The sequence below is a fragment of the Piliocolobus tephrosceles genome, chromosome 4, assembly GCF_002776525.5.
Source record: "Piliocolobus tephrosceles isolate RC106 chromosome 4, ASM277652v3, whole genome shotgun sequence".
Taxonomy (NCBI): domain Eukaryota; kingdom Metazoa; phylum Chordata; class Mammalia; order Primates; family Cercopithecidae; genus Piliocolobus; species Piliocolobus tephrosceles.
In genome coordinates, this window is record NC_045437.1 from 130013840 (window position 1) to 130027492 (window position 13653).

General features: G+C 42.2%; 1 protein-coding gene across 6 annotated transcripts in view; it reads left to right on the top strand.

The window, feature by feature from the left end:
* The window catches only part of ATP10B (ATPase phospholipid transporting 10B (putative)), a 271561-nt gene that overhangs the window by 203739 nt on the left and 54169 nt on the right, over nucleotides 1–13653 (top strand). For 3 of the 6 annotated variants that reach the window (XM_023218870.2, XM_031935482.1, XM_031935483.1), the window contains 3 exons: nucleotides 608–860; nucleotides 2862–3100; nucleotides 12557–12748. In XM_023218870.2, the coding sequence (XP_023074638.1) occupies nucleotides 608–860; nucleotides 2862–3100; nucleotides 12557–12748 (684 nt within the window). Of the gene's footprint in view, nucleotides 1–607; nucleotides 2611–2861; nucleotides 3101–12556; nucleotides 12749–13653 lie in introns of those variants that run through there. The other 3 variants (XM_031935485.1, XM_031935486.1, XM_031935484.1) reach the window with 2 other exon arrangements.

A 13653-nucleotide genomic window follows, 5' to 3' on the forward strand; every position in this document is an offset into this window, starting at 1 on the left:
TGGTTTACAAGCATCCCACCCAGTCATCAGTCTACCCTCTTTACTTTTCTTTATTCTTCCTCATGTGACTTACCACCACTCATATATATTTGTTTGTTTGTTCTTTGTCACTGGAAGGCAAATTCTTCAAAGCCAGGAATTATGTTCTGTTGACTCCCATTTTCAGGACTTAGAACAGCAACAAATGCACAACAAGGACTTGGTAAATACCAGGTATTGAATCAGTGGGGAGAAATTAACAATACATCTGAATACCTGTAAAAGTGGGCAGCAGCCCTTGGTGGCACAGAGATCCGAAAGGAGTCAGGGGACTCTAAACAGAGATGCTAAGTCTCCCTCACTCCCTCCCAGCTCAGTCACAGACAACCAATGGTGAGTGCCTACCTTGTATCAGACATCCTTGGTCAAAGAAGACATATCTGTTTTTCAGATTCCCCTAAGAACTCCAAGGGATGCATGAGGTCATTGATCGTTAATTTCACAGAAAGAGTCTGTCCTGTGAGCTGACCTCAACTTTCCATTAAATGCCTTTGCTACCTGCTAGTGAGAATCCCAAGGGAGGGAACCTGCCTGGTTTCTGACATGGTAGAAACTCATCTCTTTTCAGGTGCTGATCCCCATCTCTTTGTACGTCTCCATTGAGCTGGTGAAGCTCGGGCAAGTGTTCTTCTTGAACAATGACCTTGACCTGTATGATGAAGAGACTGATTTATCCATTCAATGTCGAGCCCTCAATATCACGGAGGACTTGGGCCAGATCCAGTACATCTTCTCCGATAAGACGGGGACCCTGACGGAGAACAAGATGGTGTTCCGACGTTGCACCATCATGGGCAGCGAGTATTCTCACCAAGAAAATGGTACGAGAGCTCCCAAGGGCTCCATCCCTCTTTCGAAAAGGAAATGCCCTGCTCTCCTAAGAAACGAGGAGATAAAAGACATTCTCCTGGCTCTCTTAGAGGCTGTGTGGCATTTCCACAAGTTGCTTCCTGTATCCCTGTGGTCTTCCTTGTCACAGATCAGGGCTGTTCCAATTACTTGTAAATTTTCATTTGTTTACAAAAGTTAGAAGTTATCTCATATGTGGTATCCCTCCAGTTGATCTTTGTCTGGTGCCAGACAAAGCACTTTATGAAATGAGATTTTTATCTGTCAGTAATGGATTGGAGATTTCCCAACTGTGTGCCAGTCACCACAACCAAGGCTTGGAAATTTCTCAGGCCACCTTACTTGACGTGTCAGGGCAGGTCTGTGTCTAGGTGCATGGTCAGATTTTACACATCCTGAAGATGCCTTCTAGTCTAACAGATCTCTTAGATTGTCACTGAGGCAAAGTTTTGATTTAGGAGCTAGGGCTATAAAATGCCTGAACTGTTACCTTTCATGGACTGAATATGACTCATAAAACTGACCTGATTCCTTCAGCTATCATCTGCCCAACTTCATCCCCCACTCCAACACACACACACACACACACACACACACACACACACACACTAAGAAAAGAAAATAAATTCTTTTTTTTTTTTTTTTTCAATACTTTAAGTTCTGGGATACATGTGCAGAACGTGCAGGTTTGTTGCATAGGTATACACGTGTCATGGTGGTTTGCTGTACCCAACAACCCATCATCTACATTAGGTATTTCTCCTAATGCCATCCCTCCCCTAGCCCCCCACCTCCCGATAGGCTCCAGTATGTGATGTTCCCCTCCCTGTGTGCATGTGTTCTCATTTTTCAACTCCTACTTATGAGCGAGAACACGCAGTGTTTGGTTTTGTGTTCTTGTGTTAGTTTGCTGATGGTTTCCAGCTTCATCCATGTCCCTGCAAAGGACATGAACTCATCCTTTTTATGACTGCATAGTATTCCATGGTATATATGTGCCGCATTTTCTTTATCCAGTCTATCGTTGATGGGCATTGGGGTTGGTTCCAAGTCTTTGCTATTGTGAATAGTGCTGCAATAAACATACATGTACATGTGTCTTTATAGTAGAATGATTTATAATCCTTTGGGTATATACCCAGTAATGGGATTGCTGATCAAATCGTATTTCTAGTTCTAGATCCTTGAGAAATCATTGTCTTCCACAACAGTTGAGCTAATTTATACTCCCACCAACAGTGTAAAAGCGTTCCTATTTCTCCACATCCTCTCCAGCATCTGTTGTGTCCTGACATTTTAATGATCACTAATTCTAACTGGCGTGAGATGGTATCTCATTGTGGTTTTGATTTGCATTTCTCTAATGACCAGTAATGTTGAGCTTTTTTTCATATGTTTGTTGGCCACATAAATGTCTTCTTTTGAGAAGTGTCTGTTCATATCCTTCACCCACTTTTTAAAGAAGAGAAACTCTTTAAGAGGGCAGTATTCATTCTTTTGAGTGTGAGGGATGGAGGAAGAGAAAGGTGGAGATAATATTATAAGCAGCTCTATCCCCTTTGCCTTGGTGATAGTGGACCATTTACATGGGAGCTTCTGATCTCTTTGTAATAAGAGCCTCATTACCAGTACTTACAGTATGCTAGTTATTTTAACACATTATATCATTAAATCTTCAAAACATCCCTATGAGTTAGAAACCTAAAAAAAAAAAAAAAAAAAAACTCTGAGGAAATAAAGTGACAGTTTATGTCAAAGCTCAAAGTCACATAACTAGTAGGAAATCCACTAGAGTTTGAATCTGTGGGACTTAATTGTACCCTTCTTTCTCCAGTCTTGGTAGTCCAGATGCCCAATTTTCCAGAGTAGCATAGACCCTTCCCATGCTCTTACCCCACCCCAAAGTCTAGGCTTTCCCCAACATGGTCCAGCCAAGGTACAACTAGTGCAATAACAGGACTCCTTTCTTGCAGCGAAGCGACTGGAGACCCCAAAGGAGCTGGACTCAGATGATGAAGAGTGGACCCAATACCAGTGCCTGTCCTTCCCAGCTAGATGGGCCCAGGATCCAGCAACTAGGAGAAGCCAAAAAGGTGCTCAGCCTCTAAGGAGGAGCCAGAGTGCCCGGGTGCCCATCCAGGGCCACTACCGGCAAAGGTCTATGGGGTACCGTGAAAGCTCACAGCCTCCTGTGGCCTTCAGCAGCTCCATAGTAAGTCTCTGACTTTCCCCTTTGAACTGCAGGTGTTCTGTGGGAAGAGATGGGAGGGGGCGCTAGAATATGAAAAAGGAAAAATTGTACAAACCCTGAAGAGCTTTCAAAATGATGCTCTTGGTTTTGTGTATAGTCCACACATGTGTTTTGTTGGCATAGACAATTCTTATTCATTAGAAATGTTCAATGTTTAGAAATCAGAGACCTTATGTAAGCATGTAGATTTTTTTGCTTTTCTTTTAAAAATTGAATTATAAAAATTCTCCACACTAAGCCAGCATTTCCTCATGGCAACAATTGGCTTGAGTTGAGAGGTTCCTAACTCTTAGACTGGGCATGCCATCTTCAGCTCATCACTGCCCCCCCACCCACATTCTCTATTTATCCAATCACTGAGGTGGGGGCAACTGCATACTCATTATGGATGTTTTAAAAATTATACTGTTAGGAGAAATTAGAAATATCAGTTATGCTTATGTTTCTGTAAGGGAGAAAAACAACAGATAAGCCTGTAAGATTTGAAGAAAAATGGGAGAATCTAGTTTTTGGTGATCAAAAATAAGTTTTAAATAGTTATGAAGCAAATAATATCTATGTCAAGATTACCCAGCCCATTTCATTCCCTTAACTAATTCCCTTCAGCCCCTATGGGCATTGCTGTTTGTGGCTTTGGTCTGGGGCTTTCTGCGTATGGTCCTTTCACATTTGATCCACTAGGAAAGCCATCAGCAAACATCCAGGTAGCAAGCAAAGAAAACCAAGTTTCTCCCCAGAGATTACACAGCATTCCTTAGAAGTCAAGGCCAGACCAGGGCTTCTGCCCACTGTCCTATTCCTCTTTCCTCTGCATACACTCTTTCTCCAGGGAATATAAAAACACATCATCTGGAATCTCTGCACCTTGCACAAGAGGCCACAGGGAGCCCCAGCAATCTTGAACAAGAGGCACATACTAAGAGATGGGACCTAAACGGTTAGCATCCCTTTATTAGAAAACTAGATAGTAAAAATAATCCTTTTGGCCAGTTTTTTTCCAGTCTTTTATTTCCCCTATGAATACACACACACATAACTACATATATTTAACATTTTTTAGAATCATGGTACATATCAATTGTAGATACTGGGATTTTTTTTTTTAACTTAACATGATATCAAAAACATTTTCCATATTGCTGCTTAGTATTCATAACCAAGAACTGTGTTTTCTGACTGTGTCAAAGAAGAAACACTGTGAGCCTGTGTTCTGGGTTGTTACTCATCTAACTTTGGATGCGTATAAAATTGAGTTCCCTCTCTTGGGTTATTGTCATGCACAGAAATGCAACATTAGCAAGCATAAGACAAGAACACTGTGCTAAGATATATGACCTTCATGAATACACAAGTGAAATGATCCATAGATGTCTTCTGGAAGAGTTTCATGTTGTTTTTTTTTCCCCCTTTTTGATTTTCCCAAGTGACATAACAACAAGGTGTGCATATTGCTACATCCTTTTTAATTTTGTCCCCATAAATGTAACACACTTCCCCAAGCTCTTTTCTTAAATATTTGTAAAATGACCTTAGTGAATTCTCATTAGGCACAGATTCTATGTGTCTTTGGCACCTTCCATTTCTAGGTACCACAGGCATCCCACATGCCTGAGAATGTCTCCCCTAGAATGTGAGGGGGAGAAAAAGTGCATCCCAGCCCAGAAACTGCATCCCTGGACCAGGCAGTAAATCTCGGATGCAGGGCTTTTAGCTAATGGTCAGTGAGAGGGACACACTAACCCCAGAGCTATCTTCAGATCCTAGATGTCATCGTCCTGCCCTGGCTAGCAGTCCCAAAGGCAAGTTCTGACGAAGTTGATTCAGGAGCAGTAAGGAAGTTGACACATGGGTTAAGTCCCAATTCTTGTTGCCTGGGGAAGGGAAGATGGTGACATCCTCTTCTTATGAACAGCTAAGTATATTCTTATGTAATTGGGTCACTTGAAAATCTGGGGTTAGTGGAACAATTGCATTGTTGAGTAGTTTTGAGGAAGGGCACTGGGTTAAGAGTTAGGAAATGGAGGTTCTGGTTTTAGCTCTGCTACTGGCTTGCTGGGTAACCTTAAGCAACATGTTAAACCTCCTTCTACATCTTTTTCACCACCTGAAAATAATTTCCTTACAATTCTCACCAGGCTGTTGTAAAGATCAAATAAGATAATGTTTTGCTGACCTGCAAGCTAACTTCCAGCTATGAATTAGGCACATGTGGGGTCTGATGTGTCAGGTTTTCATCTCAGCTACCTCATGTACTAGCTCTGTGACTTTGGTGGGCTTGCTGAAATGGAAGCCTCAACCTACCCATTGTTAAAATGAAGATAATCATTCTGGCTCATGAGTTTATTTTGAGGATTTAATTCTTAAAATTGTGTGTTCTAGACAGATGCCTAATGGAAGTTTTAAATGATCTTTCTAAAGGGAAGCTGTCTGCCTTGAACAAATGTTCACATATCTGATGTCATGAAGAGAAAATGGGGAGTTTCCATAAAATATAATTGTTGAACTCTCTCCCCTGAGATCCTGGTGTATTTACTAGGCTGAGTACTGAGCACTTTTATTTTAATTTCTGATGATTGTAGGGAGCAGCCACGATGGGGATCCTCCATAAGCAGGCCATCACCCCACCAGGAAAGAGTCTTCACTTGGCTCAAATTTGCACTTTCTACAGCTTGGGAGGCATTTGCTGAAGAGAGTGAAGTATGCAGCCTTTAAGGACTCTAAGGACTCTCATGCTAACCCATCAAATACCTCTAACTGGTGTCAGATCCTTGAAGTCGTCCCTAGAGAGCTCCTGCGGCAGCCCCAGGTGGCTGTCTCAGTGCCCACCCACTCCTGGCAGACTCTCTGCACTTGTCCCCTTCCACATGCCTCTGTGCCTTCCTGCACCTGCCCATCTGGCACCCAATCTGTTCTGACCATCTCTTGGAACCACCAGTTCTTTACCTTCTCTTAGTGAACTCAGTCAAAATTTGCCTCTGAAACCCCCAGGGAGCACTCCACCACCTTCTAAAGAAGCCAGTTGTTGGTTTCCTTGGCCCTTTGCTCTAAACCAAAAATAAGAATCAACAAAAACAGCAACAACAGAAGCTGGTTTTTTTTTTTTTTTTTTCTTTTACTACAAGAAAACAAACCATCAGTGATTATCACCTAATTGCCTGCAATAAAATCTGTGGCTTTAAGGTGGGGGTAATATAAAAACGGTGAGTTGAGTCCCAAGCCAATGTTTAATAGTACTGGCAGATGGAAAATGAAAATTTTTTTTTCTCCTTGTCTGCAAGCAGCCAAGATTTGAGCAGAGTCTTTGTTTAAAAATGCCACTTGCAGAATGTTTTTCAGCACCATCAGACCAAAGACTATCTTCCTAATCATAAAATTTGTATTAGGGCCAGTTAGGCTCCTCCAAACTTCCACACTGCTTTCCTCTGTGGACATCCCCCCACCAACCCACCCTTCCAAAGAGAATGCAACAGAGAGGAGCGAAGGAGGTGTCATTGGACCTCTGCCTCCTTTCACTAATCTTGGTCTGCCTTTCTTTCTTTGGAAGAAATTTATGCAGCACTCCCAGTCGGCTCCAAATTGGTGGGACAGCCCACATAGACACACTCCCACTGTAAGGTTAGATAAGAGTCCTGATTTAATTAGCCAAGTACACAGAATCTTTCTGGAAGTGATGTGATCACACAGGGAAGGAAGCAGTGAAGCCTATCTGTATTCCCCTTGTCCCCCAGTGTCCCAAATCAGGGTAGGGGGGACCCAGCCTCGGTGACACTGCTCACAAGAGGTGGGAACTGGCAAGATCTGTAAAACTCCCTTCTTGCTTCACCACTGAGTTTTTTCCTTTGGGCTTATGCCCCATTTGGGAAAAGCTTTCCCTAATAATCCATGTGTTCCTATTTAAGTGAGCATTTACTAACATTGGACTTTCCCAGTTCTTGATTCAAACTAAATGTTGTTAAGGTCAGAGCCTTAGACGTCACTGCCCTAAACAGCGTTAGCCTCCAGCTCCGCAGCAACCAGGGATATGTTTCCATAATAGTCATAGCCCACAGGGTTATGTAATTGAAAGGAACCAAAGGCTGATGGTAGGAAGTAAATGTCCCCCCTCCTCTCTTCCCACCACCTCAGGCACAACCATGATTAGCAGCTTCTGTGTGTCCTTCCCAAAGGTGTACAGAAACAGACAAGTATAGCATATACACAAGCACATTCTTTACCACAAGTGGAAGCATACCGTACCGTTTTGGACTGTGCTTCTTTAACCTAATGAATTTTAAAGAATATTTCCTATATGTAGACAGACAGGTAGACATTCAAAAGAGAGCTGTCTCATCTTTTTTTTTTAATGACTGCTATAATTAGTTGGATGGTTGAGCCATCATCTGTTTATATATGTGTTTGAGTTTCTCTACAGTATTCTTAGAGCATAATTGCTAAATTGGCCAGTATGTGCATTTTTTATTTTGGTTGATTCTTCCCAAGACATTGTACCAGTTGAGACACTCATCAACAACAAACAGAAGGGCCTGCTTCTTCCCACCTCTGCCAGTGTCTACATTTCTTTAGAAAAGCCTTACATTTATTGGGTCAGTCAACAAACATTCAGTAAGCATCTACTCTGTGGCATATACTATCCTAGAGACTGGGGACATAAAGTCTAATGGAACATTGCTCCTGCTTTTAGGATCTTACGGCTCAGTGAAGGGGCAAAAGGAGCACCAGTGACTACAGGACAATGCTCCCTGGGCTGGGATGTGTGGCTGCAGAGGTGCTATAGGAGCTTAGAAGAGGTGCAACTATATCATACTGGGGCATCAAGAAAGCTTCCTAGAAAGGTTGGCACCTGGGCTGAATTTTGAGACAGGAGTAAAGGTTAACTGGAGGAATAAGGAGACCATCTAGTGAGGAGTGGGTAAGGAGTGCAGGTTGTGGGAGGAGACAATCTGTAGAAGCAAGATGGAGAATTGTAGTTCTTTGGAGTAGCTGGAATGAAAGGTGCAATCCAGGGAGAGGAGGAGGAAATGGAGACATAAGGGGAACTATGCCATGAAGGATTTTCTTCCAAGCTCAGGAACCAGGGATCCTGTTTGTTTCCTTCTCTGGATTCCTGTAGCAACAAACTGCTGTACCCAACCTGTGATAGTCACCCATCTGAACTTGGGTGAGTTATTAAAACTGAAAGAAGAATAGCAGAGTAGAGTTTGGCCTACTTTTCCCAGCCCTCATTGTGGGAACACATCCCAGCTAGAAAGAAATAGAAACAATACGATTGCCATGTAACACAGACCCTTGCTACTCAAACTGTGGTCCTCAAAGCAGCAGCATGAACACCACCTGAAAGTTCATCAGAATTGCCTATGCTCAGGCCCCACTCAGAGCTGCTAAATTAGCATCTGCATTTTAATGAGATCCCCAGTTGACATGTGTACATGCTAAAGTTTGAGAAATGTTGGCATAGCATTAAAGGATTTAGGTTTTAGCATCAGGCAGTACCAGATTTAAGTCCCAGCACATTATCTGTGATGTTGTGACCTAGGACAAGTTACTTAACTGCAATGAGCCTCATTTGCTTCATAATTAAAGTGGAGTGATACTAATGATATCAGTGCTCTAAGGATGATTAGCTAATGGACGTGAGAGCACTTAGCCCAGTGCCTGACTTTGTTATGCATTCTCAATAAGTATAGTCTAATGATAATAGGACCCTTGAGGATATCGTTTGAGCTCAAAAATCACCTTCCTCAAAGGAGTGTCGTATGCATTTTAGGTGTTCTACAATAGAAAGAAATCCAACTAGTTGAGTGTCTGCCTGCCACAAAGCTCTTACATAAAAAACTGGTGGCCCCACAAATTTATATTTATTTTTCTGCAGAGAAATAATGTGGACAATGGCCAGCAGTAGGAAAGGACAGTTTCTAAATGTTAATGGACCACGTAGGAAACCAGTGGGCTGGAGCAAAAGGAACCATGAAGAGCCTTGCCCTGTGGCAACAAGTCTGTGGTGACTCAATAAAGGTTAGCTGACATCTGTTCCTGGCACCTGCAGGATGAGCCAGGGCCTTTTACAGAGAAGCCTTTTGTTTTAATGCATTGCTACAAGTTTAGATGGAAATATATCAAAGAGTAATTTTAATGAACAGATAGCAGGAGTTAATCAGTGGTGAGCTATTGTGGTATCCTAGAAAGCAGTCAGTTAACAAATGTTTTGAGTGCTTACAATCCACTAGGCATGAGGGACACATCAGAGACAGTCTCTGCCCTCATAGCACTTATAGACCAGCAGGTAAATGAATATGGAATAAATAACTTGAAACATTTTAACTGTGTCAGCATTTGGAAATATGTAACGCATAGCTTGGAGCAAAGCGGTGTGTTATAAGAGGATGGCAGTCAGGTGGTGTGAAAACTGTCCTAGTTCTGACCCTAAATCAATGTGTGATCTCAAGCAGTTTCCTCCTCTCTGATACTCAATTTTGGCATCAGGAAAATAGGGGATTTAGCTTTGACAGCTCCAAGCCTGTTCCTCAACTTTGGGTACCTGTGGTGGTAAGATTTAACAACATCTCATTCAAGTACCCTCCCCTTAAAAAAGAAATCTATTTTCTGAAAAAAGAAAGTTTCCATAATCCCTTTTATTACTCTCATGGACTATCTGCTGAGCCTTAAGGATTAGATATACAAATGCATCCATTGTGTTTGAGATACCCAGACACTAAAGACCCTGGGTGGTAGCAAGTCTCAAAGGCCACTTCCTTCACATGCAGGATCTTGCCTGATATAGGTGTTAAGATTATGAGTTCTAGGATCAGACTAACTGAAATCAACTGAAGGAATTCCTCCCACTTACTGTGTGACCTTGGGCAAGACAATCAACTTCCTTGGGCATCAGTCTCCTCATCTGAAATACAGAGACAATTGGGAGGATAATGGTACTACACAGATAATGTTACTGCAGGAATATAATGAGACCATGGATGCACCAGAACATAAGAAACACCACGTGAATACGAGCTCTCATTACTTTGTTGAGAAATAAGTTTAGAGTTCCTTGAGTGGTGTTGCTGACTTGATGACAAAAACTGGATGGTCTCTGGAATCTGGTTTTAGAAGTTTGCAGAGAAACATTAATAAGAGAACATAGATACTTTACTGTGACCACAGAAATGAAAAACCTTAGACTAGCAGTTCAGGAGTCCGAGTTCTGATTCTGGCTTTACACTAACTCACTAGGCAACTTTGGTCAAATCAGCCCATCTCTATGGGTTTTAATTAAGTCGGGATTCATTTCATCTCAACTTGGGACTATGAGAATCTGATGAAGTTATATAAATGACATTGCTTGGGAAGGTAGGAAGAGCTTCACAAATGTGAGCTCCTACCAGGAATACTGGAGTCAAAGGCAGAGAGCATGGATAATATGTGTGTGCCTTTCTCAGGTTTTCTGGAAATAATGACACCACATGGTATGGATGATTCACACAATTGTTTTCAGGGCAATGGAAGGAAATGCAGGTCTGATTCAGTGTTATTGGCACTCTTCCTTCTGATAAGCAGACTTTTTTCTGGAAGTTGTCTTCTTACGATGGTATGAACAAGTTGGGGTGTGACTGTTGACTCTTGAAGAGCACCTAGAATGAAGGTTGGCATTCTTGAAGAGTGTGTGCTCCATTCTTGTGGGGTATGTCTGAGTTTCCTACTCTCTGGCTCTCACCTGTGCCAGCAGCCCTAGGGAGGACAGAATCAGACCTCTTGGAGTCATTGTATTTGGTAGTCAGAAAACAGTCTGAGGCCTCTTTCTCAAGGGATTTTGTTAAACTCTCAACTTGGGTAAAGCTTATTGGCCCTCAGTCTTCACCTTGCACAAATTAATCAAGATTCCCTCAGTCTATCATTTTTAGCCATTGACTCTCTTCTAAACTATGATTTAGCTGTGAAATATGAACACTGATAGGAATGATCTTATGTGAAAGCCTTGTGCAAAATGGCTTTTGTCATATCTAACCATTGAGAGCTGGCATTTGTTGAGCTTCTGCTTCAAAAAAGCTGTAGTTAGAGCTCTAGGAAATAGAGCCTCATGGAAAACTCAACCTCTCTATCTTTGAGACTCTTACCTTATCTCTAGAGAGATTAAACGCGGACATAAGAAAAGTGAATTTAAAATAGAGGACAAAGCAAGATGCCAGTGGGGAGGTAGACAGAGCCAGACACCACTACTGCCATTGCCACCACCACCTCTGCTCTGGTTAAGATCTCACTGCCTGAAAGAAGCTTTTCTGGCATCTGATCCCTGGGGTAAAATAGAGGAGCCAGAGCAAGAGAAAATACATGAACCAACAAGTAAAATATAGGTCAATATGTAGTGAATTCCAAAGGGATAGTTCAAGTGATAATTTCTACAAAGATGTGAAAATTTGGAAATCCATGGGTCAGATCCAGTTCTTCCTCTTTTTTCTTCTAAAAAAAGAATAGGAATAAAAGAAAAAAAACAGGTCATGCATCATCTTTGCTTTATCTTGAAAAATCAAGAGACTTGGCAAACTAGACCAGTATTGGAGCATTGCACTCAGCAGAGCAGTAGCTACTCTTTAGATAGGGGTAGGACTTGCTAGGTCTCATAGCTCCCACCACCCCATAATGTCCTCATCTCTACCTTGGCCCACCTTCCTCATTCACTTTACATGCCTGACTCCTGTGGACATTCTGAGTTAAGAATCTGCTATTGTAGTTCAGGAGAAAGAATTCATTGCGAGCTATATAGGATCTCATGGACAAGTGGGACTTCCCATGGTTTTTGAAGTAGGATTTTGGTAGGTAGAAGAGGATTTTTCAAGCAAAGTGTGATCAGAGGAATACAGGAGGAGTATACATACAAGAGGCAGCAAACAGAACACCAGGCTGAGCTGAGGGTCCATGTTGAGAAGTATGGGAATAAAGAGTGAAAATGCAAACTGTTAAAGAATCTAAATGCCAAATAATTGATCACGCTAACAATAGCTATCTCCTGAAGGTTTTTTGAAGTCAAGAATACCAGGAGGAAATGGAGTTTTAAGAAGACTGTGCAGGTGATACATAGGGTTAGAAAAAATAAAAAAGGTGACAGGCAACAATATTAGTTTACAGCTGGTGCAGAAATTCAGAATTGAGGGGTAGAGGGTCTCAGCATGGCTGGAAGCAACACAAATGGTGGGAAGACACTGAGAGTGAAGAACTGTCAGCACCTGGTAATGGATGGATATGTGGCATTGAGAGACAGGAAGGACTCAAATAAGAATTGGCAGTGGCCAGACCTGTGGGAGAGGAAAACATGTTGGATGCAAGACTGCAATGAAGCTGCATCATCCTTTCCCCAGGCACGTGAAGATTCTTCTGGAGTGGGCTTCCTTCCCAGAAGAGACTCTCATTCTGGTCTTTCTCTTCCAGGAAAAAGATGTAACTCCAGATAAAAACCTACTGACCAAGGTTCGAGATGCTGCCCTGTGGCTGGAGACCTTGTCAGACAGCAGACCTGCCAAGGCTTCCCTCTCCACCACCTCCTCCATTGCTGATTTCTTCCTTGCCTTAACCATCTGCAACTCTGTCATGGTGTCTACAACCACTGAGCCCAGGCAGAGGGTAAGGACTAGCGATGGCTGGGGGAGGAGGGTAAAGGAAGTAGAGAAGTAGAAGGCAGAGTAGGGGAGAGAGGAGAAGTTCTGATCAGGGAGACATGAAATTTGGGTCCTAGCAACAGTGTCATTTCATCACAGTGAGACCTAGAACAGGTCTCTTTACTCTCCCTGGATCTGTTTCCTTGTTTTTAAATAAAATGGAAAAAGATATATATGAGCTATCTGTGTAGCTTTCAAACTTTGTCTATGTGTCTGTAGGTAGACATTAAGAGTTAGTGATTACTGAGCACTTGGTTTTATGCCAGGCTCCATACCCAGCACTTTACCTGTACCTGTATTATCATTTAATCCTCTCAACCCAGCAACTCTATGAGGCAGGACCTTGGATTTAGCAAGCGAAGAAATGGTGGCTCAGAAAACTCAAGTAGGGCAATGAAGGACATATGGCTCATACATCTACACGATTCCATAATGGTTTCTAGTAATATTGTGCTATACTACTGTTTTTAATACTGTGTGTGATGTTCTTCCCATGGGGAAAAAAATGCAGCTGAATGGTCATGTATGTAAAATTATACTCTAAGCTCTACTGAAGGTGAATTTACCTTCAATCTTCCACAGACTCTTAGCCAAGAGCCGCTGTGAGTTACTGATGAGAATAATTGGGTGGTACAACTTGCAACTATGGAACCAAGACAAGAAGTTTCACCCAGACATTTAAACTACAACCTCCCTTCATTATGCCCAGATTCCAAACCCCCCTGAAAATCACCTCAGCACTGGAAAGTCAGCAAGTTATCAAAAGTCTTCAGGAAGTTTTAGGAGGCAGAAAGCTTTATCTTAAAAATTAACTCATTTTTAAGAGGGAAAGAAGCACCATTTGGGGAAAGACAGTATGCAACTCCCAAT